At 55.9% G+C, this 25660-nt stretch overlaps 3 protein-coding genes, 1 long non-coding RNA gene and 1 other non-coding gene across 12 annotated transcripts; 3 read left to right on the top strand and 2 right to left on the bottom strand.

The window, feature by feature from the left end:
- Nucleotides 1-7415: 7415 nt before the first annotated feature.
- TRNAS-GCU (transfer RNA serine (anticodon GCU)) lies at nt 7416-7497 on the bottom strand. The gene has a single exon. It is a non-coding gene; the product is annotated as a tRNA-Ser (tRNA).
- Nucleotides 7498-7594: 97 nt separating this feature from the next.
- Nucleotides 7595-10229, top strand: B4GAT1 (beta-1,4-glucuronyltransferase 1). Its single transcript, XM_069566320.1, has 2 exons — nt 7595-9127; nt 9359-10229. Exons 1-2 carry the CDS (start codon nt 8072-8074, stop codon nt 9548-9550), a joined length of 1248 nt encoding a protein of 415 aa, XP_069422421.1. The 5' UTR covers nt 7595-8071; the 3' UTR covers nt 9551-10229.
- Nucleotides 9903-25212, bottom strand: LOC138427080 (uncharacterized). The gene is made up of 3 exons (XR_011251886.1): nt 24981-25212; nt 18516-18663; nt 9903-10923 (listed from the first exon to the last, which is right to left on the bottom strand). It is a non-coding gene; the product is annotated as an uncharacterized lncRNA (long non-coding RNA).
- On the top strand, nt 10463-17618 carry BRMS1 (BRMS1 transcriptional repressor and anoikis regulator). 7 transcript variants are annotated; one of them, XM_069566325.1, is made up of 11 exons: nt 10519-10804; nt 11039-11207; nt 13381-13526; nt 13596-13686; nt 13843-13970; nt 14118-14197; nt 14273-14369; nt 14891-14983; nt 16154-16218; nt 16626-16665; nt 17064-17618. In XM_069566325.1, exons 3-11 carry the CDS (start codon nt 13388-13390, stop codon nt 17069-17071), a joined length of 741 nt encoding a protein of 246 aa, XP_069422426.1. In that variant the 5' UTR covers nt 10519-10804; nt 11039-11207; nt 13381-13387; the 3' UTR covers nt 17072-17618. The 7 variants fall into 7 exon arrangements, with proteins under 7 accessions (XP_069422423.1, XP_069422422.1, XP_069422424.1 ...); XM_069566324.1 differs by having other exon boundaries at nt 10533-10836; nt 11039-11428; XM_069566327.1 differs by having other exon boundaries at nt 10557-10804; nt 11039-11428.
- Nucleotides 18483-25031, top strand: RIN1 (Ras and Rab interactor 1). 2 transcript variants are annotated; one of them, XM_069566318.1, is made up of 10 exons: nt 18513-18677; nt 18822-19002; nt 19100-19214; nt 19314-19386; nt 19532-19623; nt 19789-20535; nt 20809-21114; nt 21383-21514; nt 21639-21790; nt 22727-25031. In XM_069566318.1, the coding sequence occupies exons 1-10, from the start codon at nt 18592-18594 to the stop codon at nt 23207-23209; spliced, it is 2367 nt and encodes a 788-aa protein (XP_069422419.1). In that variant the 5' UTR covers nt 18513-18591; the 3' UTR covers nt 23210-25031. The 2 variants fall into 2 exon arrangements, with proteins under 2 accessions (XP_069422420.1, XP_069422419.1); XM_069566319.1 differs by having other exon boundaries at nt 18483-19002.
- Nucleotides 25213-25660: the final 448 nt, after the last annotated feature.

Here is a 25660-nt window from a genome sequence, read left to right as displayed (position 1 = left end):
GCCTTGCTAGAAGCTCCTGCCCTTGCCCTCCCTGATCCAATTATTTGTAGATGAAAAGCGGGAGATAGAAAAAGGGGTACTAACACAGAGATGGGACCACGGAAGCGACCTGTAGCTTACCTTTCCAAGAGACTGGACCCAGTGGCAGCTGGATGGCCACTTTGCCTCTGTATCATCACGGCCACCGCGCTCTTAGTCCACGATGCTGATAAACTGACTTATGGACAGAGACTCTTGGTCTACACTCTTCATGCCATAGAGAGAGTTTTAAAGCAACCCCCAGGTAAATGCATTTCTAATGCCCGCTTGATGCACTACCAGGCCTTGCTACTTGACACCCCATGGATTCATTTCCAAACGCCCTGCACTCTAAATCTGGCCACTCTTTTGCCCAATCTGGAGAAAAATAGCCCCCTCCATGATTGTGAAGAGATACTGGCCGGGGTAACAACAATACAAAAGGACTTATCCGATACTCCACTGGATAACAGTGAGCTAAAACGGTTCACAGATGGCAGCAGTTATGTAAAAGATGGACAGAGACGGGTGGGAGCCGCAGTAGTAGATGACTCTGGACAGACGATATGGGCAGAGGCCCTTCCCCCGGATACCTCAGCACAAAAGGCAGAGTTAATTGCCCTGATTCAAGCATTAGAGAGAGCCAAAAGAAAAAAAATAACTATTTCCACTGACAGTCGCTATGCTTTTGGCACGGTACACATCCAGGGCCCAATATATCGGGAACGGGGGTTTTTGACAGCTGAAAAAAAAAATTAAAAATTTGCCTGAAATCCATAGACTTTTAGAGGCTGTACAGATGCCTCGGGCTGTGTCAATAGTACACGTACCTGGACATCAGAAGGGTGACAGCCCCACGGCACGAGGGAATCGTGCCGCAGACCTGGCAGCTCAAAAAGTAGCTGATGAAGATTTCATCACCCCTGTGTTGGCGATCGGACTTCCACCTCCAGGTATGGGAACTCTGCCCCCAACCCTTGAGTATTCATCCACAGACCTTGCTTACACCAACCTTCAAAAAGGTGAAGATGGATGGTACCGAGACTCAGACGGCTACTTGATACTCCCTGCTCAGTTGGGACGGCAACTATGTGAACATTTACACTTGTCTACTCATCTGGGAAAAAAGAAAACTCTGATGCTCTTTCAAACTGCGCGCCTGCGATCTCCCCGGCACCAGACAACTGTAAAGAACATAGTGCATGCTTGTAAGGCATGTCAACAGATGAGGCCAGGAAAAGGACAACATGCAGGACTGAGGTATTGGGGAGAAGGACCAGGGCAACGCTGGGAAATAGATTTCACCGAGGTAACCCAGGCAAGTATGGTTACCGGTACTTGTTAGTGTTGGTGGATACCTTCTCAGGGTGGGTGGAGGCTTTTCCTACAAAGGGAGAAACCACGATGATAGTGGCGAAAAAGATTTAAAAAAAATAGTTCCCAGGTTTGGCCTGCCGGTGACCATCGGCTCTGATAATGGACCTGCTTTTGTGAGTCAAATAGTTCAGAGCCTTGCCCTAGCCCTGGGGACTAAATGGAAGTTACATTGTAAGTACAGTCCACAGAGCTCAGGGCAAGTAAAAAGAATAATTCAGACCCTAAAAAAAAACTTTAAATTGGCTATAGAGATTGGCGGGAACTGGGTGACCCTCCTTCCTTTCGCCCTCTTCCGTGCAGGTAATACTCCTTATCAACTTAATCTGACCCCAGTTAAAATTCTGTATGGGAGACCTCCCGCTGTATGTCCAATATTTGAAGAAAAAAACTACCGCTTCCCACATTGGGACAATTCCAAGAGGCCTTGATGGCCTTAAGCAAGGTGCACTCTCGTGTCTGGAAACTGCTCCGGAAAATACATGTGGGTCAAAATAAGGGAACTATTCCCTCACATGACATAGGCCCAGGAGATTGGGTATGGGTCAAAAGGCACCAAACCAAGGCACTAGAACCCAAATGAAAGAGTCCTTATGTTGCTCTTCTTAACCACCCCAACTGCCCTAAAGGTCGACGGTATCGGGCCTTGGGTGCATTGCAACCACGTACGCCCAGCTACTTCAGCAGAGCAGGAAGACGCTAAAAAAGAATGGAAAACATCTCTGCACCCGTCCAACCCCCTGAGGCTGAAGCTCCAGCGTCGTCGACAGGACCAAGACAACTCGTGTGGACCATCTTATGGATGACCATGTTACTCTGCTCTGAAGCTGCCAGCGTGAACCCGCACCAACCTGTCAGAATCACCTGGAAACTGAAAAATGGACTAACACGTGAGATGCTTAACTCCACCACCACAATACATCCACCAAATACCTGGTGGCCAGACTTATACTTTGACCTTAAGCCGGTGGTAAATGTACCCTGGAAGAGGGGCAAGCTCCAGAATCATGCATTCTGGGCATGTCCAGGTGCGCCCAGGCATAACTGGAAGAGCTGTGGGGGGGATACAGGACTCTTATGGTAAATCTTGGGACTGCGTAACTTCCAATGATGGGTCGGAGACTCCAGGGTATAGACGGTGGGATGTAGGAAATCGGGACTTGCTTAACTTCTCATTTGTAGGACCCGTACCTCCATACTCCGATTGAGAAAAGGATCATAACTTTGCCCAGGTAAAAATAAGGTTTAACATTGACAAAGCAAAAAAAAAAAAGGCCTGGGTCAACGGGATATCATGGGGGCTTCAGACCAGAACTGACGGGTTCCCATACCGGGAGTATTATAATGAGATCATTGTTGTGAGTCAAGTTTTAGAACTGGTACAAATGTATAGCATCGGTCCAAACCCCGTTGAACAGGTCCATGCAACTATCTACCCGACAAACTCCCTACCTACATCCCAGGGACCAACAAAAGACCCAGAGGCGGGCCCCCTTACTAAACTCGGACAAACAGATCCACTATGAAAATTAGTAAAGGCAGCTTATGCTACCTTAAATCAAACCCATCCTGAGGCAACTAAATCCTGTTGGTTATGTTACAACTTAATTCCCCCTTATTACGAGGCAGTAGGCCTCAACGCCTCTTAAGACCTGGCCAACGGCACCGATCCTCCTCAGTGTCAATGGGGAGACCGAAAAGTAGGCCTTACAATGAGAGAGGTATGGAAAAAAGGGTTATGTATGGGCAAGGTATTATCAGAGAGGTCTCCACTGTGTGCGCATGTCGTTGAGCCTACAGACTTGCCCATAGCCAGGTGGCTAATACCATGGATGGGAGGATGGTGGGTCTGTTCACACACGGGGCTGACTCCATGCTTACACAGCTCAATCTTTGATCCCAAAGAAGAATTCTGTGTTATGGTAGCAGTCGTGCCAAAGATTCTGTACCGACCAGAGGAAACAATATATGATTACTGGGCCCCAAAATTGACCCTAAATCCTCAAGAAAGAACTTACAAAGTCAAGAGGGAACCTCTTACTGCCATAACCATAGCAACTATGTTTGGTCTTGAAATAGCCTGGGCCGGAACAGGAATAACAGCTTTGTCCCTGCAAAGCCAAGGATTTAACTCCCTGAGAGCGGCCATAGATGAGGACATCACCCGTATAGAGCAATCTATTAGTCATTTAGAATCGTCTTTAACTTTCCTATCTAAAGTAGTTCTGCAAAACAGAAGAGGATTAGATCTGCTCTTTCTGCAACAGGGGGGACTCTGTGCTGCCCTAGGAAAAGAGCGTTGTTTTTATGCTGATCACACAAAAATAGTTAGAAAATCTATGGCCAAAGTAAGAGAGGGACTAGCCCAACGTAAACGAAAACATGAGGCTCAACAAAGATGGTTTGAGTCTTGGTTTCAACAATCCCCTTGGTTGACCACCCTAATCTCCACCTTGCTGGGACCCCTGCTAGTACTTCTACTGATGCTTACCTTTGGCCCATGTATTATCAATAGACTTGTAGCCTTTGTAAAAAAACGCATAAATACAGTACAGCTGTTTGTGCTTCGGCAACAATATCAAACTGTGTCCCAGGACCAAGAGAAAGATTCCTCTATATGATCTAAGGACAGAGGGGAATGTTAGGGACCAAACGACGGGCTCTAGGACCTGAGTCACGTTTACCAGAAAGAGACAGGACATGTGCTCATCCTGCCTGGCCAATCATGTAACACCAGCTACTCCTGTAACTGAGACAAAGAACTGCCTGTATATAAGCCGCCATACTCCTTTGTTTGGGGCTCTTGTCGGATTCCACTGTGCTGGATGAGACTTGGGCCCTAGCGCGCTAGAAATAAACTCCCTTCCTGCCTTTGCATTACTGTGGTGGACTTGCTCTCTCAGTCGGTTCGGAGATATGGGCTCGGTGCATAACATTAATGACCCAGATAAACACGATGGTGTGATCACTGGCCTAGAGCCAGACATCCTGGAATGCGAAGTCAAGTGGCCTTGGGAAGCATCACTATGAACAAAGCTAGCAGAGGTGATGGAATTTAAGCTGAGCTATTTCAAATCCTAAAAGATGATGCTATTAAAGTGCTGGCATACTCAATATGTCAGCAAATTTGGAAAACTCAGCAGTGGCCACAGGACTGGAAAAGATCAGTTTTCATTCCAATCCCAAAGAAAACCAATACCAAAGAATGTTCAAACTACCACACAATTATACTCATCTCACACGCTACCGAAGTGATGCTCAAAATTCTCCAAGCTAGGCTTCAATAGTACATGAACCAAGAACTTCCAGATGTTCAAGCTGGATTTAGAAAAGGCAGAGGAACCAGAGATCAAATTGCCAATATGTATTGGATCATCGAAAAAGTAAAAGAGTTCCATCTACTTCTGCATTATTGACTATGCCAAAGCCTCTGACTGTGTGGATCACAATAAACTGTGGAAAATTCTGAAAGAGATGGGAATACCAGACCTCCTTACCTGCCTCCAGAGAAATCTGTATGCAGGTCAAGAAGCCACAGTTAGAACTGGACATGGAACAACATACTGGTTCCAAATCGGGAAAAGAGTACGTCAAGGCTGTATATTGTCACCCTGCTTATTTAACTTATATGCAGAGTACATCATGGGGAATGCCAAACTGGAGGAAGCACAAGCTGGAATCAAGAGTGCTGGGAGAAATATCAATAACCTCAGATACGCAGATGACACCACCCTTATGGAAGAAAGAGAAGAGGAACTGAAGAGCCTCTTGATGAAAGTGAAAGAGGAAAATGAAAGAGCTCCCTTAAAACTCAACATTCAAAAAACGAAGATTATGGCATCTGGTCCCACGACTTCATGGCAAATAGATGGGGAAACAATGGAAGGAGTGAGAGACTTTATTTTCTTGGGCTCCAAACTTACAGCAGATGATGACTGCAGCCATGAAATTAAGAGGCTTGCTCTTTAGAAGAAAAGTTATGACCGACCTAGACAGTATATTAAAAAGCACTAATGAAAGATAGAAATACTCAACAAACAAGGCATAAACAAGAACTTTCTCAATCTGAAAAAGCGTTTATGACAAGTCTACAACTAATGTCATGCTTAACTGTGAAAGAGTGAAGTCTCCCTGAGATCAGGAAAAAGACAAGGATGCCTACTTTTCACTATTTCATCTGTTCAACTTTGTACTGGAAGTTCTAGCCAGAGCAATTGGGCAAGAAAGAGAAATAAAAGGCACCCAAATTGAGAAGGAAGAAGTAAAACTATCCGCAATCATAAATGATATACACACATACAGAAAATCCTAAAGAATACACACACACACACACACACACACACTATTAAATAAACAAACAGCAAAGTTGCAGGGCTCAAGGACAATACACAAAATTCAGTTTACTTCTATACATACACTTTTTAAATTTTCCTTACTTAAAAAAATTTTTAATTGGCAGATAATTCATTTACAATATTGTGTTGGTTTCTGCCATACATCAACATGAATCAGCCATAGGTATACACATGTTCCCTCCCTCTGAGCTCCCCTTCCACCTCCCACCCCACCCCACCCCACCCCACCCCATCCCTCTAGGTTGTCACAGAGGACCTGATTTGAGCTCCCTGCGTCATACAGCAAATTTCCACTAGCTATCTATTTTACATATGGTAATTTATACCTTTCCGTGCTACTTTCTCAATTTGTCCCACCCTTTCCTTCCCACACTGCATCAAGTCTGTTCTCTATGTCTGGGTCTTCACTGTGTGTGTTTATGTGGTCAGTTGCTCACCTCTGACTCTTTCGACCCTTTGGACTATAGCCCACCAGGCTCCGATTTTCCAGACGAGAATACTGGAGTGGGTTTCCATTTCATTCTCCCGGGTATACATACCATTTGGACATAAATTATTCTATCCTTCCCCCCTCCCACCCCGCCCCGCCCCATCAAGCAATTCTCTGACACCAGCTCAGCGTCCTACAGATGCAACTCAATTCTGACACTACCTTCCAGGAGACAGCTTCAGATTCCACAAGCTGGGGCCGCAAAATAAAGGTCTCCTGCTCCTGCTCACTTCCTAACTCAACAACCTTGGTTCCCTACTGCCTGTGGAGCAGCAGGCAAACACCTTAAACCGACATTCCAGGCCCTCCCTGGGACGACTGAAAGCTTCTTCCGAAGATTCACGGCGCTGGAATACATTACCGATGGAGGTAATTGGCTTCTGCACAGCCTCTCCTCTTATAGAGTCCATGGGTCAATCATTCCAGAAACACTTATTAAGCGCCTTCTGTGTACACTGACTGGTGTTAAGCGTGTGTGGTTGTGTGTGTGAGGGAGGGCAGCAGGTGTGTGGACACATGCAAAGTCTCTGCCCAGAGAGAAGTGCTGGAGGAAGGGGAATCAGTGCGCTGAATAATTTAAATGGCAACCCACTCCAGTACTCTTGCCTGGAAAATCCCATGGATGGAGGAGACCGGCAGGCTGCAGTCCATGGGGTCGCTAAGAGTCGGGCACGACTGAGCGACTTCACTTTCACTTTTCACTTTCATGCATTGGAGAAGGAAATGGCAACCCACTCCAGTGTTCTTGCCTAGAGAATCCCAGGGACGGGGGTGCCTGGTGGGCTGCCGTCTATGGGGTCGCACAGAGTCGGACACGACTGAAGCGACTTAGCAGCAACATCGCCTCCACTGCCACCAGTTCTACACCAGCAGCTCCTCCAGGGGGTCGTCTCTAGTTCTTGGACCCCAATTTGCATTGATCAGAATTCTGGCTCTGGTTTTTTGCTGCCACCAAACCCTTGGCCCTCTTTCTATGGCGAAGGAAAAGCACAGCTCCGACTTCCTCCCACTAGCTCCACATACTTGGAGTATGAACCTGCCGGAGCTGCACGTTGAACACAGAAAGGAGACCCGGCGTAAACTGAATTGTGCCCCATTCGCAGTTCAGTTCTCTTCAACCCACTGCCCCAGACACCAGGATGTGAAAATTAAGAACCATCTCCAGCGTAAAACACGAACGACGAGGATGGGATTCGAACCCACGCGTGCAAAGCACAATGGATTAGCAGTCCATCGCCTTAACCACTCGGCCACCTCGTCCTACGTAGAGCAAGTTCTTCCACATGCCCTTATCTCTCATCCCGGAGTGTTCCGGGGCCCCCTGCAGCCATTCCTCAATACAGACCTGATAAAACTTAGAGAAAGAGGCGACGGACAGAAAGGGGCTTTTGTGTTCCTTTCCGCCTGCCGCCGCCAGGAACCGCGCCATCCTTCACCATTCTGCAGTCAAGTTCGGTCACAGTTTCCGCTCCCTGATTCTGGGGCGAGAGAACCAAGGTCTCAGGACGCACTTAGTCCAGGAGGTCGCGCACTAACCCAGAAAAGGGGGTGTAGGTCCCCCGGAACACAGCAGGCGCGGTGGCCGGCAGTTTCCAGCGTTTGCAAAGCGCGCGGCGAGGACCGAGGCTGCAGTAACTCCTCCCGGGGAGCAGGGGGCGAGCTGGCTCGCCGGAGGCCAGCGCAGGCGGCCGGGTGGGCGGGGCTGCGCGCGGGGCTCGGTTCGCCTCGGCTCGCTTCGGCCGCGCTCGGCAGGCTGCGGTAAATCCGGGCTTGCAGAGGCTGGCAGAGGCTGCGGCCCGGTGGTCCCTGCTGCGCGCCCCGAACCCCGAGAGCCATGCAGATGTCCTACGCCATCCGATGTGCCTTCTACCAGCTGCTGCTGGCCGCGCTCATGCTGGTGGCTATGCTGCAGCTGCTCTACCTGTCGCTGCTGTCCGGGCTGCATGGGCAAGAGGAGCAAGACCAATATTTCGAGTTCTTTCCCCCGTCCCCGCGGTCGGTGGACCAAGTCAAGGCGCAGCTCCGCACCGCGCTGGCCTCCGGAGGCGTCCTGGATGCCAGCGGCGACTACCGCGTCTACAGGGGCCTACTAAAGACCACCATGGACCCCAACGATGTGATCCTGGCCACTCACGCCAGTGTGGACAACCTGCTGCACCTGTCGGGCCTGTTGGAGCGCTGGGAGGGCCCTCTGTCGGTGTCGGTGTTCGCCGCCACCAAGGAAGAGGCGCAGCTGGCCACGGTGCTGACCTATGCGCTGAGCAGCCACTGCCCCGATATGCGCGCCAGGGTCGCCATGCACCTTGTGTGCCCCTCACGCTACGAGGCCGCCGTTCCCGACCCCCGGGAGCCAGGGGAGTTTGCCCTGTTGCGTTCCTGCCAGGAGGTCTTTGACAAGCTGGCCAGGGTGGCCCAGCCCGGGGTCAATTACGCGCTGGGCACCAACGTCTCCTACCCCAATAACCTGCTGAGGAATCTGGCTCGTGAGGGGGCCAACTATGCCTTGGTAATCGACGTGGACATGGTGCCCAGCGAGGGGCTGTGGAGAAGCCTGCGGGAAATGCTGGATCAGAGCAAGCAGTGGGCGGGCACAGCACTGGTGGTGCCTGCCTTTGAGATCCGTCGAGCTCGCCGCATGCCCATGAACAAAAACGAGCTGCTGCAGCTCTACCAGGTGGGCGAGGTGCGGCCCTTCTATTATGGGCTCTGCACCCCCTGCCAGGCGCCCACCAACTACTCCCGCTGGGTCAACCTGCCAGAAGAGACCTTGCTGAGGCCTGCCTACGTGGTGCCCTGGCAAGATCCCTGGGAGCCATTCTACGTAGCTGGAGGCAAGGTGCCCACCTTCGACGAGCGCTTTCGGCAGTATGGCTTCAATCGTATCAGCCAGGTGCTCTTAAGGGAGAGGGAAGGGGAAATGGGGCAGGAGGGATGGGGGAGTCAGGGAGGTCTGGATGGAAAAGAGTCAGTGAGGCAGGGAGGATCATAGTTCAGGAAGTAGTTGAATGGTTGGAAGATCCAGGGTGCCTCCAGAGGACTAGGAATGCTGGAGCAAGCCGGGATGTCAGTCTCTGCTCTAGGAATGTCATCACACTTTGCTGATCCGTCTCTCCCTCCACAGGCCTGTGAGCTGCACGTGGCAGGATTCGATTTCGAGGTGCTGAATGAAGGTTTCCTGGTTCATAAAGGCTTCAAAGAAGTTTTGAAATTCCATCCCCAAAAGGAGGCTGAAAATCAGCACAATAAGATCCTTTACCGTCAGTTCAAACAGGAGTTGAAGGCCAAGTACCCTGACTCCCCGCGTCACTGCTGAGCCCTTCCCTCACCTTGTCTGAGAAGTCTCAGACCCCTCCCTCCTTAGGCCGCCCCTCAGGCCTGACTGGGGTAAGAAATGTCACTCCACTTTACAGTGGTGGCTGTGGTGTTTGAACACTGGACTTGAATATGGGGTGCTGGGGTCAAGTCCTAGCTTAACCACTAACTAGTTGTGTGGCCTTGAGCAAATCCCGTTCTCTCCCTGAGCTTCAGTTACCCCGTCTGTAAAAGGGAGGTGAGAAATACCTACCTCACAGAACTGTTGGGAGGCTCAGAGGAGATGCTATATGTGAAAACACTCTGTAAGCTTCGTACAAATGTGAAGTATTATTAATATTATTACAGTATTATTATTGTTGTTATTATTGTTATTATTATTAACAATCTTGGGTGGGTGGACAGTAGGAGAGCAAAAAAGTATGAATGGGGCAGAGCTGAGAAGTCAGTACTTAACAAAAGGGGCGTTTTGGAAAGAAATCAGATGAAGGCGTTGAATTTAGTTCTTAGGTTTTCGGCAGCTTCCTGGTCGTCTAGGCCTCCGTCCCGGGGGCTCTGGAGAAGGGAAAGGTCTGATAGGTTCTGTGTGTTAATAGTCTGAGATCTGTACCCTTGAATAGGCTGGGCTGGGTAATTTGCCTACCGATTACAATGTGTAAATAAATAAGTGTTGACACCTATAGTTGGCTTCATTACTCTCCTGAACCGGGCGGGGATGGGAGAACAGGTCGCAGGTTCTCCGCTTTTCAAGCCCGGGGAGTTGGCTGCGGACCGAGCTGCGCGGGCTTCATGGCAAAGAACGCACAAGGGCCTTTCCTGCGTGTTGAAAGCCTGTGCAAATTTCGATCGGTTGCTATGGAAACCGGCCCGCGGTATCCCAGCATGCCTCACCCCCAGCTGCCCAATTGTGAGCGCTCCGATAGGCGCCTCCTGATGACACATGCGGAAGCGCGGCCAGGCCCCCGCCCCAGGAGGAAAGAGACGGGCCCAGCGCTTCCGGGAGCCCTGCGGCGGCGCCCAGTGTCCGCATCCTCCCGTACCTCTCAGGGAGTTTTGGACGTGAGGTCAGAGGCCCCACTCCCCGCGGGTGCGTAACGTCAACCCTGGCGCCTGGTTTGCCCTCTCCGGTCAGTCGGTCGGAGCCGGCCCAATCTCCAGGGCCGAAGCGGAGACTTAACCGGCCGGACGCGTGCGGGGACCGCGGGACCAGAGCTGGCAGCGGACGAGCCAGTGATTCTCCCGCTCGCGCCTGCACGTACGGAGATGGAACTGGGCGGGAAGCTCTCGGTGCGCCGTGGAGGGCCTGGGTTGGCTTCTTCGAGACTGGGGCAGAATCTTCCTTCCTAGGAGGCCTGCCCTCGACTTGCTCACTTTCTGAAAGATAAATTGCAACATGCACAGTGCCTTATGATTTGCTTTGCCATTCTTTACCGCTTGCAGCCTTTACAACTCTGAGAGTGGCAATGGTTATTCTCTTTTTTATACCCAGGGTAAGGCGTAGACTCAGAGACTGCTGGAGAGACTTTTTCCCAACCCCTCATCCTTTCTGGTCCAGAAAGATAGGCCTTACCAGTGAAGAGGAATTGCAAAGTTTGGAAAATGCGGGAACTGAGGCTTGAGATTGGGAAAGAGGCTGGTTGGTGAACCGAGGCTTTCAGGTCAGGTTGAGATCATTTGTGAAATCATTGAGGGATGTTTTGAAACTTTGAAAGTGTTAGTCACTCAGTTGTGTCCGACTCTTTGTGACCCCATGGACTGTAGCCCACCAGGCTTCTCTGTCCATGGAATTCTCCAGGCAAGAATACTGGAGTGGGTAGCCGTTCCCTTTCTCCAACGGATCTTCCCCACCCAGGAATCAAGCCCGTCTCCTGCCTTGCAGGTACATTCTTTATCATCTGAGTCACCAGGGAAGTCCACTTTGAAACTTAAGCCAATTACTTTATTCAAATTGATGTTTGCTACCTTTGCAGAAGCCAGGGGCTACTGAGAAGTAAAAGCCAATCCCTGCCCTACAAAAGTTTTTGTTTAACTTTGTATTTGCAAATCCTCCAGTCATCAAATGAGTCGGTACAAATGGGTGAATAAAGCACATGTGCAGCCCTGCCCTGGTGAGGCTTACAGGCTGGTTGGAGAGACAGATGTGAGAATGGGCAAATAGACATGCAAATAAGTCAGGAAGGGTGACTGCACAGAGCTAAAGGACTACAAAGAAGCCCAGAGAAGGTATCACAGTGAAACAGAAGCCCCCAATAGGCAAAGAGATGATCTGCTGAGAAGACTGTTTATTCTTCCTCTTGGGTGATCTTTTGGCCGCACTTGGCACTGTCACTTCTTCATTCTGAAATTCTCTCTCCCCAGCTTTGAGTTTTTCCTCCTCCATCTCTTGCTAATTTTCTTCCTTTTTGGAGGGGTCTCATCGTCTGCCCCTTCGGTAACCCTGGAGTTCCATCATGAGCCCCTTCTCACTCCACACATTCTGCCTTGCTGGTGGCACACTCTCCCAAGGTCTGAAGAACTCACTCAATGTGATGACCAGATCTCTGCAGCCCAGATTTCTCTCTGAGGCTTAGACCCATGTGTCCCCACCCCTGCCCCTTCTCTCCTTTCAGGGTCTTTGTTCATGCCACTCACTCTCCTTAGAATGCTTTCTCTTCCTCAGCCAGCTCAGCTCATGGGTTTGGCCCTTCATCCTCTGCAAGCCCTCACTGCTGCAGCAAGCTCCAGGTTTCATTTAGCTGCCTCTCCCATATGCTCTTGGTCTTAACTCTTCTGCTTCCTGGCCTCTCTCTCCCAGGAACTTGTCAACTCCTTGAGATCAGAAAACTCTGTCTGCCTCACTTGAGCCAAGCTCCTACCATAGTGTCTGATGGTACCTAGCATATGTTAGATTTTTCAATAAAGATTAAATCAGTGAGTAAAAAGATGTTTAACAGTGTTCTTTGTTGCTGAGAAGTCAAGATAGAGACCAAAAAATATTGGCATCGGGTACAAGGAGGTCATCTATTAACTCTACAGGATCAGTTTCAGCTGAGAGCAATGATATGGAAACAGATTGGAACAAGTGGAAGGTGAAAGAGTAGGAAGAGCATGTGTTTACAAGACCTTGCAAAGATGGGAAATGGGGGCCGTGATTGAGTGGAGTGGGATGAAGTTTTGTGTTTCTGCTTTTTCTGCATGTTGGGAAATACCTAAACATGTCTAAAGTTTCCTAAGAGCTGCCAAGAGGGAAAATTGAGCATGCAGAAGAGAGAGTGGAGTACTGATGACTTGGGGTCTTAGAGGAGGCAGAAGGAGGTAGGATTTGAGCATAGCGAGAGGACCCGAGCATTGTAGGGTGGGAAGAGAAGTGGAGGGCTTTATAGGCAGAAGAACAGCACAGTGGGCAGCAGGGGCTGGGGAGGAAGTGCGTGGTGTATTTGAGAACTGGCCATTAGATGTGGGGTGAAGGAGCTGGACAGCGGTTCAAGTCCAGTGTGCAGGGCCTCGAAAGCCTGGGTCAGAATTTGGGCCCAGTCCCGTAGGCAGTGGAGAGCCCATCTTGGCCTTTCCCATCTTACAGATCATCACCTTGGCCAATATTACGGGGATTGTGATCACCAACAATGTCCAAGGGGATGGGCATTTCTGTGGCTCCTAGATTTCTGGGAGATGTGTAGATGGTTCCATTTGTACCTGCCCCACCCTGCATGTCCCTAGGGCCCAGCGAGTCCAGTCCATTCCCTCCCCTGGTTGTCCCCATCCACAGCGAGGCTTGATTTGACTCCCCAAGTGACCACTTTGCCACTCGGAGCTGGGGACAGGGGCGAGTGATGGCTCCACTGCTCCTCCCAGCGCCCAGATGCCTGTCCAGCCTCCAAGCAAGGACACAGAGGAGATGGAAGCAGAGGGCGACTCAGCTGCCGAGATGAATGGGGAGGAGGAGGAGAGCGAGGAGGAACGGAGCGGCAGCCAGACCGAGTCCGAGGAGGAGAGCTCAGGTGAGCCCCACACGCCCTCGAGCGCCCTGCCTGCCCCCGCAGCCGGCCCTGACTGGCCTCTTGTCCCAGAGATGGACGAGGAGGACTACGAGCGGCGCCGCAGCGAGTGCGTCAGTGAGATGATGGACCTGGAGAAGCAGTTCTCGGAGCTGAAGGAGAAGTGAGCGAGGGGCCCGGGGCTCGGGGCCCGGCTTCCAGGAGGCAGCGGAGGGCCTGGCGCCAGCCAGGGCTGGTGTGAGCAAGGGCCTGACCCGGGGCGCTGGGCACGTGTTTAGCAGATGGGCACACGGGCGCACAGCTGCCTTTCGCCTCCCAGGTTGTTCAGGGAACGACTGAGTCAGCTGCGGGTGCGGCTGGAGGAAGTGGGAGCTGAAAGGGCACCCGAATACACGGAGCCCCTGGGGGGGCTGCAGCGGAGCCTCAAGATTCGCATTCAGGTGGCAGGTCTGTGGCCCGTCCTGTGCCCCATCCCCTTATGAGAACCCACGGCTCTCTGTCCCCTTTCCCTCTCACCCGTGCCCTGCCTCGCCCACCTTTGTGGGCAGCCAGGGCCCTGGCCAGGCCCGGCCGCCCATCGCCCTCCCTCCGCAGGGATTTACAAGGGCTTCTGTCTGGACGTGATCAGGAACAAGTATGAGTGTGAGCTGCAGGGAGCCAAGCAGCACCTGGAGGTGAATGTGGGTGCGCCGGGTGGGGAGGAGGTGGCCGCCCCGCCCTGCCCAGCTGAGCCGCTGCACCTCTTGCAGAGTGAGAAGCTGCTGCTGTACGACACGCTGCAGGGCGAGCTGCAGGAGCGGATCCAGAGGCTGGAGGAGGACCGCCAGAGCCTGGACATCAACTCTGGTGAGGCCAGCGGCCAGCCGGCACCCCTGTGCTTCCAGCGCCCGTTCCCCATCTGGGCCTTGCCTTCCCCGCCTGCATGGGGGTGGGTGTAGGAGGGCCTGCTCCGTGCTCACCGTGGGGACTGACGGAAAGCAGGCGGGGAAGGGCCCAGCCCGGTGCCTGGTGCACAATGGCAGCTTGGGGGTGCCCTGCCTCCGTGCTGGTCCCAGAATGGAGGCATCATTCTGACACACGTGCCCCTGCCATGGCCACAGTGTGCCCATTCACACAGGGCACTGGGGAGGGAGGGACTAATGATCTCACACCCCCATCCATGAAACAGATGAGGAGACTGAGGTTAGCAGAAGCACAGTGACCTCTTTCCCAGGATTGAACTCGGCTTCCAAGCCCAGGCTTCTCTGCACTGCCCTGGGGAGGTTGATGGGGATGGGCTGGCCTGGCCCACGTGAGGGACACAGGCTGCAGGGGTGGGGCGTCCTGGGAGGACGGCACCCTGATGCTGACTCTGGTCTGGGGCGCAGAGTGGTGGGATGACAAACTGCATGCCAGAGGCAGCTCGAAGACATGGGACTCTCTGCCACCCAACAAGAGGAAGAAGGCGCCTCTCGTTTCCGGTATCCTTCCCCATACAGTGGCCTGAACTGGGCAGGAGGTCAGGGTGGAGGCACATGGGGGACAGAGGCAGACCAGACTCACTTAAGGTCATCTGGCCTCCTGTGGCCGTGTCCAGGCAGATCAACTGTTGAATTTTCTGCAGGGTCCTCCTGGCCTGTGTGGACCATGGAAAAATAGAAGCATTCATCCAGAGATTTCCCCATAGTTTTCTGAGTGAGGTCTCCTCTGAGGCCCTTCTGGCTTTCTCAGTGTCCTGGGCATGTCCCAGGCTCTCCCACCCCCATGCCTTTGCTGACTTTACACTCCCCTCTTGGATGCCTTTACCTGTCTGCCTGCTCGGTGCCCATCAATTGTCACCTCCTCTGTGAAGCCTCTCCTGGTTTCCCCGACAATGGCTGTGGCTTCCCTCTCCTCTGCACCCCTTTACCTGAACTGGGGCACCTGCCTCCCTTCTGGACATAGTCACCTCTGCCGCCCCCCAGGTGTGAGCCCCTCTTGTTCAGGGCCTGCTGTGCCGGCCTCCCCCCCTCGCATAGCCCAGCACGGAGTTGAATTGAATTCTCAGGTATACACACCCCTCCATATTTCTGCCGCAGTCAGATTATCAGGAAGTTGACCTCCTGGTGATGGGGATCATGTTCAAGCAGGGAGGGAAGGATCTGGACTGCAGAGGCTTGAGCGGGGGTGGGAGGTGAGGGTGTGGAGACGTCAGGGGGCAGAGTGGCCAGTCCCCAGACGGGCGGGTGAGACCGATGGAGGGTGGTTTTCAGGACAGAAGAGAGAGATGACAGTCTGCGTGTAGGTGGGGCCAGTTGAGGGAACAGGGGGCGAGATCCCTGAGTGGGTGGCCTGGGCCTGGGCCTTCTGACCTTGAGGCCTGAGAGGAGGTGAGGAGGGAGCCAAGGGGTGGTAAGATTGGGGCTGAACGCCCTCTGTGGACTGGGTGAAACTGAAATAGGCCGCAGCCACGCACTCCACCCTGCTAAGAACCCAGGAGCCACGAGGTCGGAGGTGGAGCCTGAGTGCTGCCCCAGGTGCTCGGCTCCCCAACCCGCCATCCACGGCACCGCCGCCTCTGAGTGCTGGCACCTCCCACCCCCTGGGCTGGGGGCCCGGTCCCATCCCCTGCCCTCTCCCCAGATCTCCTGTTTCCTTGACCCCCATCTCAGGCCCTTACATCGTGTACATGCTGCAGGAGATCGACATCCTGGAGGACTGGACAGCCATCAAAAAGGTGGGTCTAGCGCTGCCTGCCACAGGGTGGGGGCTGGCGGTGCAGCGCCCCCTCCCCAATCAGACCGGCTTTGGTCTCTGTGGGCCTTCCCCTGGGGAGCTCTCTTGTCAGCCCCCAGCACCCTCTGCTTCAACCCAGGCACCCTGGCTTTGCTTGGCCTCCCAGACCTCCTGTTTGCGTCAGCCCCTTTCTTGTTCCCAGGCAGGTTTTGATGGGCTGGGAGGAAGGAAGGCAGCCGGGCTGCCTGGGTCTCTGACAAGGGAACACATTGATCCTTTGCCTAGAAGGGGCCTTAAGCTCCCCTCAGCCCCTCTTGAGCAGCCCCCCATCCCAGAAAGGCTGCTGTGGAGGGGGACTTGCCAAGCTGCAGGCAGCCTCTCAGCGGGCATTTCTTCTTACCCACCCAGGCGAGGGCAGCTGTGTCCCCTCAGAAGAGAAAATCAGATGGTAAGAACCACCAAGGGTGTCCCGCCTTCCACCACCCCCTCCCCCAGGCCAGCCTCCAGGAAAGGCGCCTGGAGGGAGGCAGGGGCATATTAGATCAGTTAGGACACTCTGGGTTTGAGGGTAGCTCTGGGTTCGAGGTCACGGTGGGAATTGGGGTGGGGTTAGGGCCAGGTCTGGTTAGGGAGGATGGAATGCTAAGCCTCCGCAGCTGGCCTGGGGGCCTGGAGGACCAGGGAGCCCATGAGTAAGGGCTGTGGGGCTGCCCCGTCCTCCCGGCCTCGCCTGCCCCAGGCCGGACTGAGACCGCTCCTCTCAGTCCACCATGTGAAGTGCCTCCCTTCCTCTTGGTTTGCTTTCCTCTCACCTGCAGTGATTTTTCCCTTCCTGTGTACCCCTAGGACCTTGACCCTGCTCTTCACAGCCAGGGGGGCCCTTGGAGCAGCTGGCACCAAACCCAGGACTTGAACTTTCCTGCTGCAGAAAGGCAGACTGGCAGGCCCCTCAGGGTCTGCCCAGCCATCTCTCCAGTGCTGCTCCGGGGTCCTCCGCTCCAGCCATCACTGGTCTGGGCTCCTCCTCTGCCTTCCCCGGGGCCTGAACAGCCAAGGCCTGGAGCTGCCCGAGGCCGGCCAGACGATCTCCTCCCTCCCCAGCCAGCCCACCATGCCCCCCCGCCAAAAGGTCGCCCTCCTTGGAGCCCTCCCTGATGAAGACATGCCTGTCTTAAGCCAAAGCAACATCCTTTCTTTGGACCTTGGACCCCAATCACTGAGTTGGGTCCCACTTCGCAGAAACTCTGAGCCAGAAATTATATTTGGGGGGCCTGTGTGTCCTGGCTGTTGCTGGAGTGACAAGGCAGGCTCCTCGGGTCTTCCTTTTCAAGGAGGTTCCTGGTGTCTGCCTCCCACATTTCAGGGACTGGAATTAAAACCTTTCCTGGGACTCTGGCACAACATGCATGTGTCTAATTTACCTTGCAAGGGAATCAGGGCTCTTGTGGAGAGTGCTTGAGACAGGCAGTCTCTGCTGGGGGCCGTGGTATCTCCTCCAGTGAGCGGAGCCTACCCCCTCTGACTTGGGGTATAGGCTGGGGAAGGGGGCATTCCCCCACACATCTGCTCCAGGTGTGGGGGGCTGGGCCCTGGACTGCCTGGTGCTGGTGAGCAAAGTCTGAGGCAACTTGTGGCACAAACCGAGCACGTGGCCTGGGTGCTCCGTGCCTAGAGACTGGATCATGTCTGCACCTGCCCCAGTCTCGGCAGATCGGCAAGGCAGGCTGGCAGATCCTGTGTGCGTGGGAGGCAGCCAGCAGCAGCACCATGTGCTGACGACCTCACAGCCAGACTACCCCCCTGTTCAGCGCTGAGTGTCAGAACCACCCCCAGAACCTCCACTAAGCAAAGGGGTTAGTTTCCATGGAGACACAGCATCCTTTCTCCATGGCAACCTGAAATCCCCAAAACCAAGTTAAGCTCAGGCATGAGTCATCTGTGGCCAGTAGGGGGCACTCCCCCAAAAGGCTGACCTTAGGGCCAGGGACAGATGAGCAGTTGACCACAGACTTGAAGGTGCCCCAAGGGCAAGGCCCGTGGAGACCTTGGCGGGCCCTGCTTAACCCCTTCTTGCCCATCTGTGCGGTTCGAGGAGTCTGGCAAGGCTGCAGGAAGCGCCATGTGGAGGTGGCAGCCCCACAGCTGGACCCCTGGGCAGGCCACCTGCATGGAGTGGATCCCTGCCCCCAGAGGCTGGGCCCAGAGCAGAGGAAGCAGGCACTGCCCGGGCTGAGTGGACACACAAGAGTTAACTGGCGGGTGTGACAGGGCGAACCGCCCTCAGGAAGTGTTACTCACCATTGGGAATGTGAGTGCTCCCGCCTTGGGGGCTGGCTTCTCTGAGTCCCGGGAGAGACTGGAGGAGCTCCCAGCCATGGAAACCCCTGGGGAGCCAAGAACAGGCCCCCTCGGAGCCCCCTACCCAGCCAGCTTCGCTTCTGGGCACCTGGAGAGAGAAAAGTTAGTGAAGTTGGAAGGGCAGCCCCGGTGGGGTGGGGTGGAAGGTGGGGAACCCGAGCTGGGTCTGTCCCAGGGCCAAGGAGGGGGAGACGGTTGGGCAAATCCCTGCTCAGGTCTGGTGCCCCCACCCCGCACCCCGGCCAGGCCAGCCCAGGACCCGCAGTACGATGTGCCTGGTGCCGGCGGGGTGCAGGCAGGTGGATCGAAGCGGCCAGGGCGCACCGTGAGCCTGCGGGAGCGCCTGCTGCTCACCCGGCCCGTGTGGCTGCAGCTGCGGGCCAACGAGGCTGCCGCGCTGCACGTGCTGAGGACCGAGCCCCCCGGGGTGAGTCTCTCCCCACCCCTGGGGCTGGAGGCTGAGGGTAGGGGGGCGAGGGGCTGGACACAGAGGACCCAAGCCTCTGATCCCTGTCCACTCGCAGACATTTCTGGTACGGAAGTCTAACAGTCGCCAGTGCCAAGCCCTGTGCGTGCGGCTGCCCGAGGCCAGTGGCCCCTCCTTCGTCTCCAGCCACTGTATCCAGGAGACCGCTCGGGGTGAGAGGGACTGGCCCGGCCGGGCGGGAGGGGCTGGAAGCATCAGGTCGGGGCGCAGGGGGGTGCTCCCAGAGAACAACCTCACTTCCCATCCCTCAGGCGTCTCCCTGGAGGGCTCAGACCTTGTGTTCCTAGACCTGGTTCAGCTGATCTGTGCCTACTGCCACACCCGGTGAGCCTGCCTGCAGGGCGCCTGCTCTCCACAGGGCCCTGGTTCCCTTCCCGGGACACCTTGTCCTCCTTGCCCACGGGCACTCCCGGTGCCCGCCACCCAGAGCTTTCCTCACTGCCCACTTTTTGCTCCCCTCTGGCCTCAGGGACATTCTTCTCCTCCCGCTTCAGCTCCCCAGAGCCATCCGCCAGGCAGCCACCCACAAGGAGCTGGAAGCCATCTCCCATCTGGGCATGGGTAAGGGCTCCCGGGCTACCCACTGCACAGATGGACAAGCTGAGGCCAAGAGGGAGAGGGAAGGTGAAGGCACACAGCCTGAAGCCTGGGCCTTTCTCCCAGTTGGGTCCCCTCCCTGAGCCTCCCCACCCCCACCCTGAGGCCCAACCTGTTTCTCTTCCCTAGAGTTCTGGAGCTCCTCCCTCAACACCAAGGCTCAGCTAGGCCCATCGGAAGGCCCCCCACTGCCCCGGCTGAAGCCCCGGCCCCCACAAGAGCTGGACCAGGGCACCGGAGCTGCCCTGTGTTTCTTCAACCCCCTGTTCCCAGGGGATCTGGGCCCCACCAAGAGGGAGATATTCAAGAGGAGCTTCAAAGTGCGTGTGTCCACGGAGACCTCCAGCCCCCTGTCTCCCCCAGCTGTGCCGCCTCCCCCAGTTCCGGTGTTGCCAGGGACAGCCCCCAACCAGACAGAAAGGTTGCCCCCTCGCCAGCTGCTACGGAGGGAGAGCTCGGTAGGGTACCGTGTGCCAGGGGGCACCAGCCCCAGCCTCCCGCCGCTGCCCTCCCTCCAGGAGGTGGACTGCGCCTCCCCCAGCAGCTCAGAGGAGGAGGGGGTGCCGGGGTCCCAGGGGAGCCCAGCGACCTCACCCCACCTGGGCCACCAGCGGCGGCGGCGACCCCTGCTTCGGTCCATGAGCGCTGCCTTCTGCTCCCTGCTAGCGCCTGAGCGGCAGGTGGGCCGGGCAGCTGCGGCGCTGACACAGGACAGACACACGGCCGTGGGACAGCTGGTGCAGGACCTGCTGACCCAGGTGCGTGCCGGCCCCGAACCCCGGGAGCTGCAGGCCGTCCGCGAGGCCCTGAGCCGGGCCCGAGCCATGCTGAGCGCGGAGCTGAGCCCGGAGAAGCTGCTGCCACCAGACAGGCTGGGTGAGACTCCAGCATGGGGTCCACTGTCTCCAGAATTCAGCTTTTCTGCCTTCCTCTCTCTCTGCCTCTCAGGGCTGGCCTTTCTCAGCCTGTTCTTCCATGTACACCCACCTTGTCTCTGCATCATTCAAGCAACTTCTACCCACCGCCTCTCTCCCAGTCACAATGATTCCTCCTTGTTTTCATCCCTCTCCCCTCCTGATCATGCCCTTCCTCCCCGGGACTCCCACCCCACCCCAGTTCCTCTGACCGTTGCCTGCCTCTCCCCCACAGAACACGTCCTGGAGAAGTCGCTGCACCGCTCAGTGCTCAAGCCGCTGCGGCCCATCCTGGTGGCCCGCCTGCGGCGCCGGCTTTCAGCCAACAGCTCCCTGGGCCGCCTGGCTGAAGGCCTCCGCCTGGCCCGGGCCCGGGGCGCCAGCGCCTTCGGGTCCCACTTAAGCCTGCCCTCCCCAGTAGAGATGGAGCAGGTACGTCAGAAGCTGCTACAGCTGCTTCGCGCCTACTCACCCAGCGCCCAGGTCAAGCGGCTCCTGCAGGCCTGCAAGCTGCTCTACACAGCCCTGAGGACCCAGGCGGGTATGCCCCCTCCCACCGGCCACTGCCAAGTCAGAGGCCACCGGGCTGAGGCCCTAGGAATGGCACAGCAGGGAAAACAAAGGAAAAAAAATACATATATGTATGTGGATCCACCTCCCCATTTCATAGATGGTAATACTGTGGCCCAGAAAGCAGAGCATCCACTCCCCATCCATTGCCCCTGGTTGCCTGGCAGGCAGAGGGAGGGTCGTTGTCTAAGATAAGTAGCTGAGGATCCTGACCCTGTGGCCTCATCCACCACCTACAGGGGAGGGCGCGGGGGCCGACGAGTTCCTGCCATTGCTGAGCCTCGTGCTGGCCCACTGTGACCTTCCTGAGCTGCTGCTGGAGGCCGAGTACATGTCAGAGCTCCTGGAGCCTGCCCTGCTCACCGGAGAGGGTGAGAGACCCCACAGGGCCCCGCTTCTGTCTGGGTGGGGCTGGTACCCTGACTGAGCAGGGGAGGCAGGGAGGAGCAGTGGCTCACACCGAGCCTGAGCCACAGCCCTCCCCTTGTGTCCCAGGCGGCTACTACCTGACCAGCCTCTCGGCCAGCCTGGCCCTGCTGAGTGGCCTGACCGAGGCCCACACCCTGCCCCTGAGCCCCTCGCAGGAGCTGCAGCGCTCGCTTAGCCTCTGGGAGCAGCGCCGCCTGCCTGCCACCCACTGCTTCCAGGTAACGCCAGCCCCGGGGGGCACCTGGTGTCATCTGGCGCGGCCCCTCCTTCACCCAGTGAGACTCAGAAAAGGCAGGGAAAGGGGAAGGGCAGGCCTGCATCACCGGGCGACAGCGTCCCACATGGAACACCCGTCTGAGCCAGTCCTTCTGGATGGTGCATCTCACCAGCTGACACGGCTCAGTGCTCTGGCGGCCCAGAGTCTTCACAGAAACTGAAGTGGGGTCATTATGGTGCCCATTTTACAGATGAGGAAACAGACATGGCCTGGGAAGGGAAAGGGGCACAGGCAGGCTCAAACCCCAGATCCTGGCTTCTGGCTGCCACCTGGGCTCGGGCTTGCAGCCCAGGCCCCCTTCACCCTCGGTCCCCGCCCCCCATACCCTCAGCTCAGGCGAGGTGCTCTGAGAGCCAGAGAGTAACTCTGCCATTCACCTCCTTCCTTCCAATCAAGGGACCCTTCCTTCCTTAGCCTTGGCTAAGAGTCCAGATTTTATAGCCAGATCCTAGGTCCAAATGCTGGCATTTCTGCTTTCTGGCTATGGGAGTTTTGCCCAGTTAGGTGTCCTCTTTGTGCCTCAGTTTTCTCGTCTGTAAAATGGGGTAATAGGACCTACATCCTGAGGTTGATATTGGATAAAATGGGTTAATTCAGAACAAGCACTGAGGGCGCAGAGTAAGCTCGACCTGAGTGGGATCGATAGGCTATAGAGGCCTGCTGGGCCGTCCTTCCAGCCCGCGGCTCTGACCCGTGAGCCCAGGGACAGCCCTCTCATCCACAGAGCCCCCCTCAGAGCTCAGCTTATTCAAAAAGCTCTGGCTGCTGGTTCTACCACTGGCTCTGTCCCATCCACCCCTTCAGTGCAGAGCCTGGACTGCAACCTTGAGCCTTGCAGGCAGGACTGAGTTCTTGTTCTTGGCTTCTCCCTACACAGCACCTCCTCCGCGTAGCCCATCAGGACCCCAGTAGTGGCTGCACCTCCAAGACGCTGGCCGTGCCCCCAGGAGCCTCGATTGCCACACTGAACAAGCTCTGTGCCACCAAGTTCCGGGTGACCCAGCCTGATACTTTTAGCCTCTTCCTGTACAAGGGGCAGGACTACCAGTGTCTGCCCCCTGGAGCCCTGGCTCACAGGCTCCCCACCGCCGGCTACCTCGTCTACCGCCGGGCAGAGCAGCCCGAGATCCCAGGGGCCTCACCAGGGGCTGCCACAGGGGAGAGCAGTGGGGGGCCAGAGGCAGGGGACAGGGAGGAGGAGAAAGGGGGCCGGGGAACTGGGGACACCAAGGCCAAAACCAGCCCCAGGGATGGCAGGGGAGAATCTGAGACAGTGGCCGAGGGGGCTGAGGGCCAGGCCAGGGGCCCTGCTCAGCCAAGGGGGCTGGAGACTGAAGAGAGCCAGGCCACAGAGGAATAGCTGGGAGTGGGCAGAAGGGCCGCGTGGGGCAGGAAGCTCGGAGCCTGCTGGGACGGCCTTGCAGAGTATCAGCCTCACCGGCCCAGGCCACAGCCCCCGGAGCCTCCCTGACTCTGCTCCCTGTCTGCTGCCACCTCTGACCCTCTAGCACACCGATCACACCTGTTGGCCATGTCCAGGGCACTTGGGTGAAGCCTAAGGGGTCTGGGGGGCCCAGATGAAGGTCCTTGGCCTCTCCTCCTGCTCCCCCAGCTGGAGGCCAGGCAGCCCACAGTGAGGAGTGTGTCCAGCAGGGGAGAAATCCACCAGGGGCCCCAGCTCTGGCGGCAGTGGGGAGGGGTGGGTGGTTCAAGACCTGGAAAGGCCCCACCAATTTCCAGGTGTCAGGAGAATTCAGAGAAGCAGCAAGGCCTCAGGCCTCAGTCCTGCCCACACCGCCTGCAGAACAAGCACCTCCGAACCTCAGTGTCCTCGCCTATAAAGTGGGGGTGCTACCGCTGCCCTGCCGTCTTCCAGAAGCCTTCCATGGCTCAGAATAGATGGTTTTGTTGCAGAGCAGAGCACAACTAGGGGAAGGGGAAAGAGGTTGAATATTAGCAAAACCCCCAGCTTGCATATACACACGCCTCTCCGAGGGTCCATTCTCCACCCTCACCTAAGGGAGAGGTTCTCCAGGCGGCCCTGGGGGACATCCAGGGGGTCAGGCTCAGCCAAGGGAGCACTCCTGTTCCAGTCTTTCCCCAAGAGAAGAAGTCCTCCCAGGCACGCTGCTGTCCCCGGGGAAGTGGACAGGTGAGACAGCCTTCTGAAATGGAATGAGGACTCGGAAACTGTCTCTTCCGCACTGACGTCTCTTGGACCTCACAAGAGGTTTTCAGGAGACAGGGTCTGATTTATTACCCACCGATGCTGGGGAAAGTGACTCCTAAGACGTCACACAGCGGACCATTAGACCAAACCAGGAGTCAGGTTCCAACTATGCCTTGTATTCTAAGCCAGCAAAAAACTAATGCTCAGCGATAAAGAATCTGCCTGCAGTGCAGGAGATGTAGGAGCTGGGGGTTCGATCCCTGGATCCGGAAGGTCCCCTGGAGGAGGAAATGGCAGGCAACCCACTCCAATATTTTTGCCTGGGAAATCCCATGGACGGAGGAGCCTGGTAGGCTACAGTCCATGGGGCCGCAGAGTCAGACGTGAGCGACTGGGCGGGAGGTCCAAGCGGACAGCAAATGAGCAAAGAAAATACCAGAGACCACCACAAGAGGGCACACGTGGCTCAGGAAGCGGCTGAGAGGGCGCCCTGATAAGACTGCACCTCCAGGGCGGCAGCGGTGCAGGTGGTCCCGGGGTTTGCAATCTTGCAGCCGCCAAGCAACTAGGGGGACATAAGAGCCAAGTCTTCTGGCCCTCAGCTCTCTTGGGAGTCTGAGGTCTGGATGAGGCTGGCCTCCGGGGACCACTCCCTGGGAAGGAATTAGGTCCCAGTGGAAGGAGGACCCTAGCCAGTCTCTGAGGGGCTCGCTCGGGCCCTGAGCACAAGGGACAGTGGCCCACATATTAGACATGGCGGCTGTGAGACAGAAATCACAGCCTTTGGGATTTCAGACCCTCCAGGTACAGCCCGGATGCAGGACTCCCAAATTCCTCTAGGCCATCGGCTCTCTGCCAACTTCCACCCTCTCCCACGCACACACACAAGCTTCTCACTGGCGAGGGGTCTCCCTCACTCTTCTGTATGTATTCCCCACCAGTCCCGCACCCACCCCAGTACCTTGTACAGTGCTGGGCGCTCCACAGGCGCTCAATAAATGTTGTCCACTGATTGGAGTTTGATAACTTAGAGCGAAGGGCGGTGAGGTGGAAGGCTAAGGGAGGGCTGGGTTCTGGGAACCAAACACAGGATGTCTCAAGTTCAGTCCCAGAAGAAGGTCCTGGCATGTTGTAGGAGGTGTTCAGAGAGCCCCAGGGCCGGATGTAGAGCCGGTCTCATGGGAACTATGACTGGCGGAGGCTTCTGAGCCCCCCCCCCCCCCCCCCCCCCGCAAGGGGGCCTCTGCAAGCCCCTCCCACTCCCTTCCAGGGCTCAGTGCTAATTCCTGGCTCTGGGAATTCAGCATGGCCTCAGCAGTGGCTCACTGGAGCATTGCCAGGCCCTGCCTGCTGCCTGAATCTCCCGGTTTATCTTCTGAAGAGATTCTGATGGTTCAGGAGTCCCGACAAGGTAAATCCGCAGGAGCAAGGGTCATTGGACAGGGCTTGGGGCTCCAGGGAAGGTAACAATAGGTCAGTCTAGGAATGATCTCACTATCCCCATTTTGAAGATGAGGAAACTGAGGCTTGCTCAGGGAAAGTGACTCGTTACAGGGTAAAGGACTCAGACACCAGGTTTTGTGGATCTTCAGATTCTACAGTCCTCCCAGAGAGAAGGACTCGTGTTCTCATCCACTCAGC

This window comes from Ovis canadensis, chromosome 21 (assembly GCF_042477335.2).
Source record: "Ovis canadensis isolate MfBH-ARS-UI-01 breed Bighorn chromosome 21, ARS-UI_OviCan_v2, whole genome shotgun sequence".
NCBI classification, from domain to species: Eukaryota; Metazoa; Chordata; class Mammalia; order Artiodactyla; family Bovidae; genus Ovis; species Ovis canadensis.
Note: the sequence above shows the minus strand (reverse complement) of the source record. Positions and strands in the feature narration are given on the sequence as shown.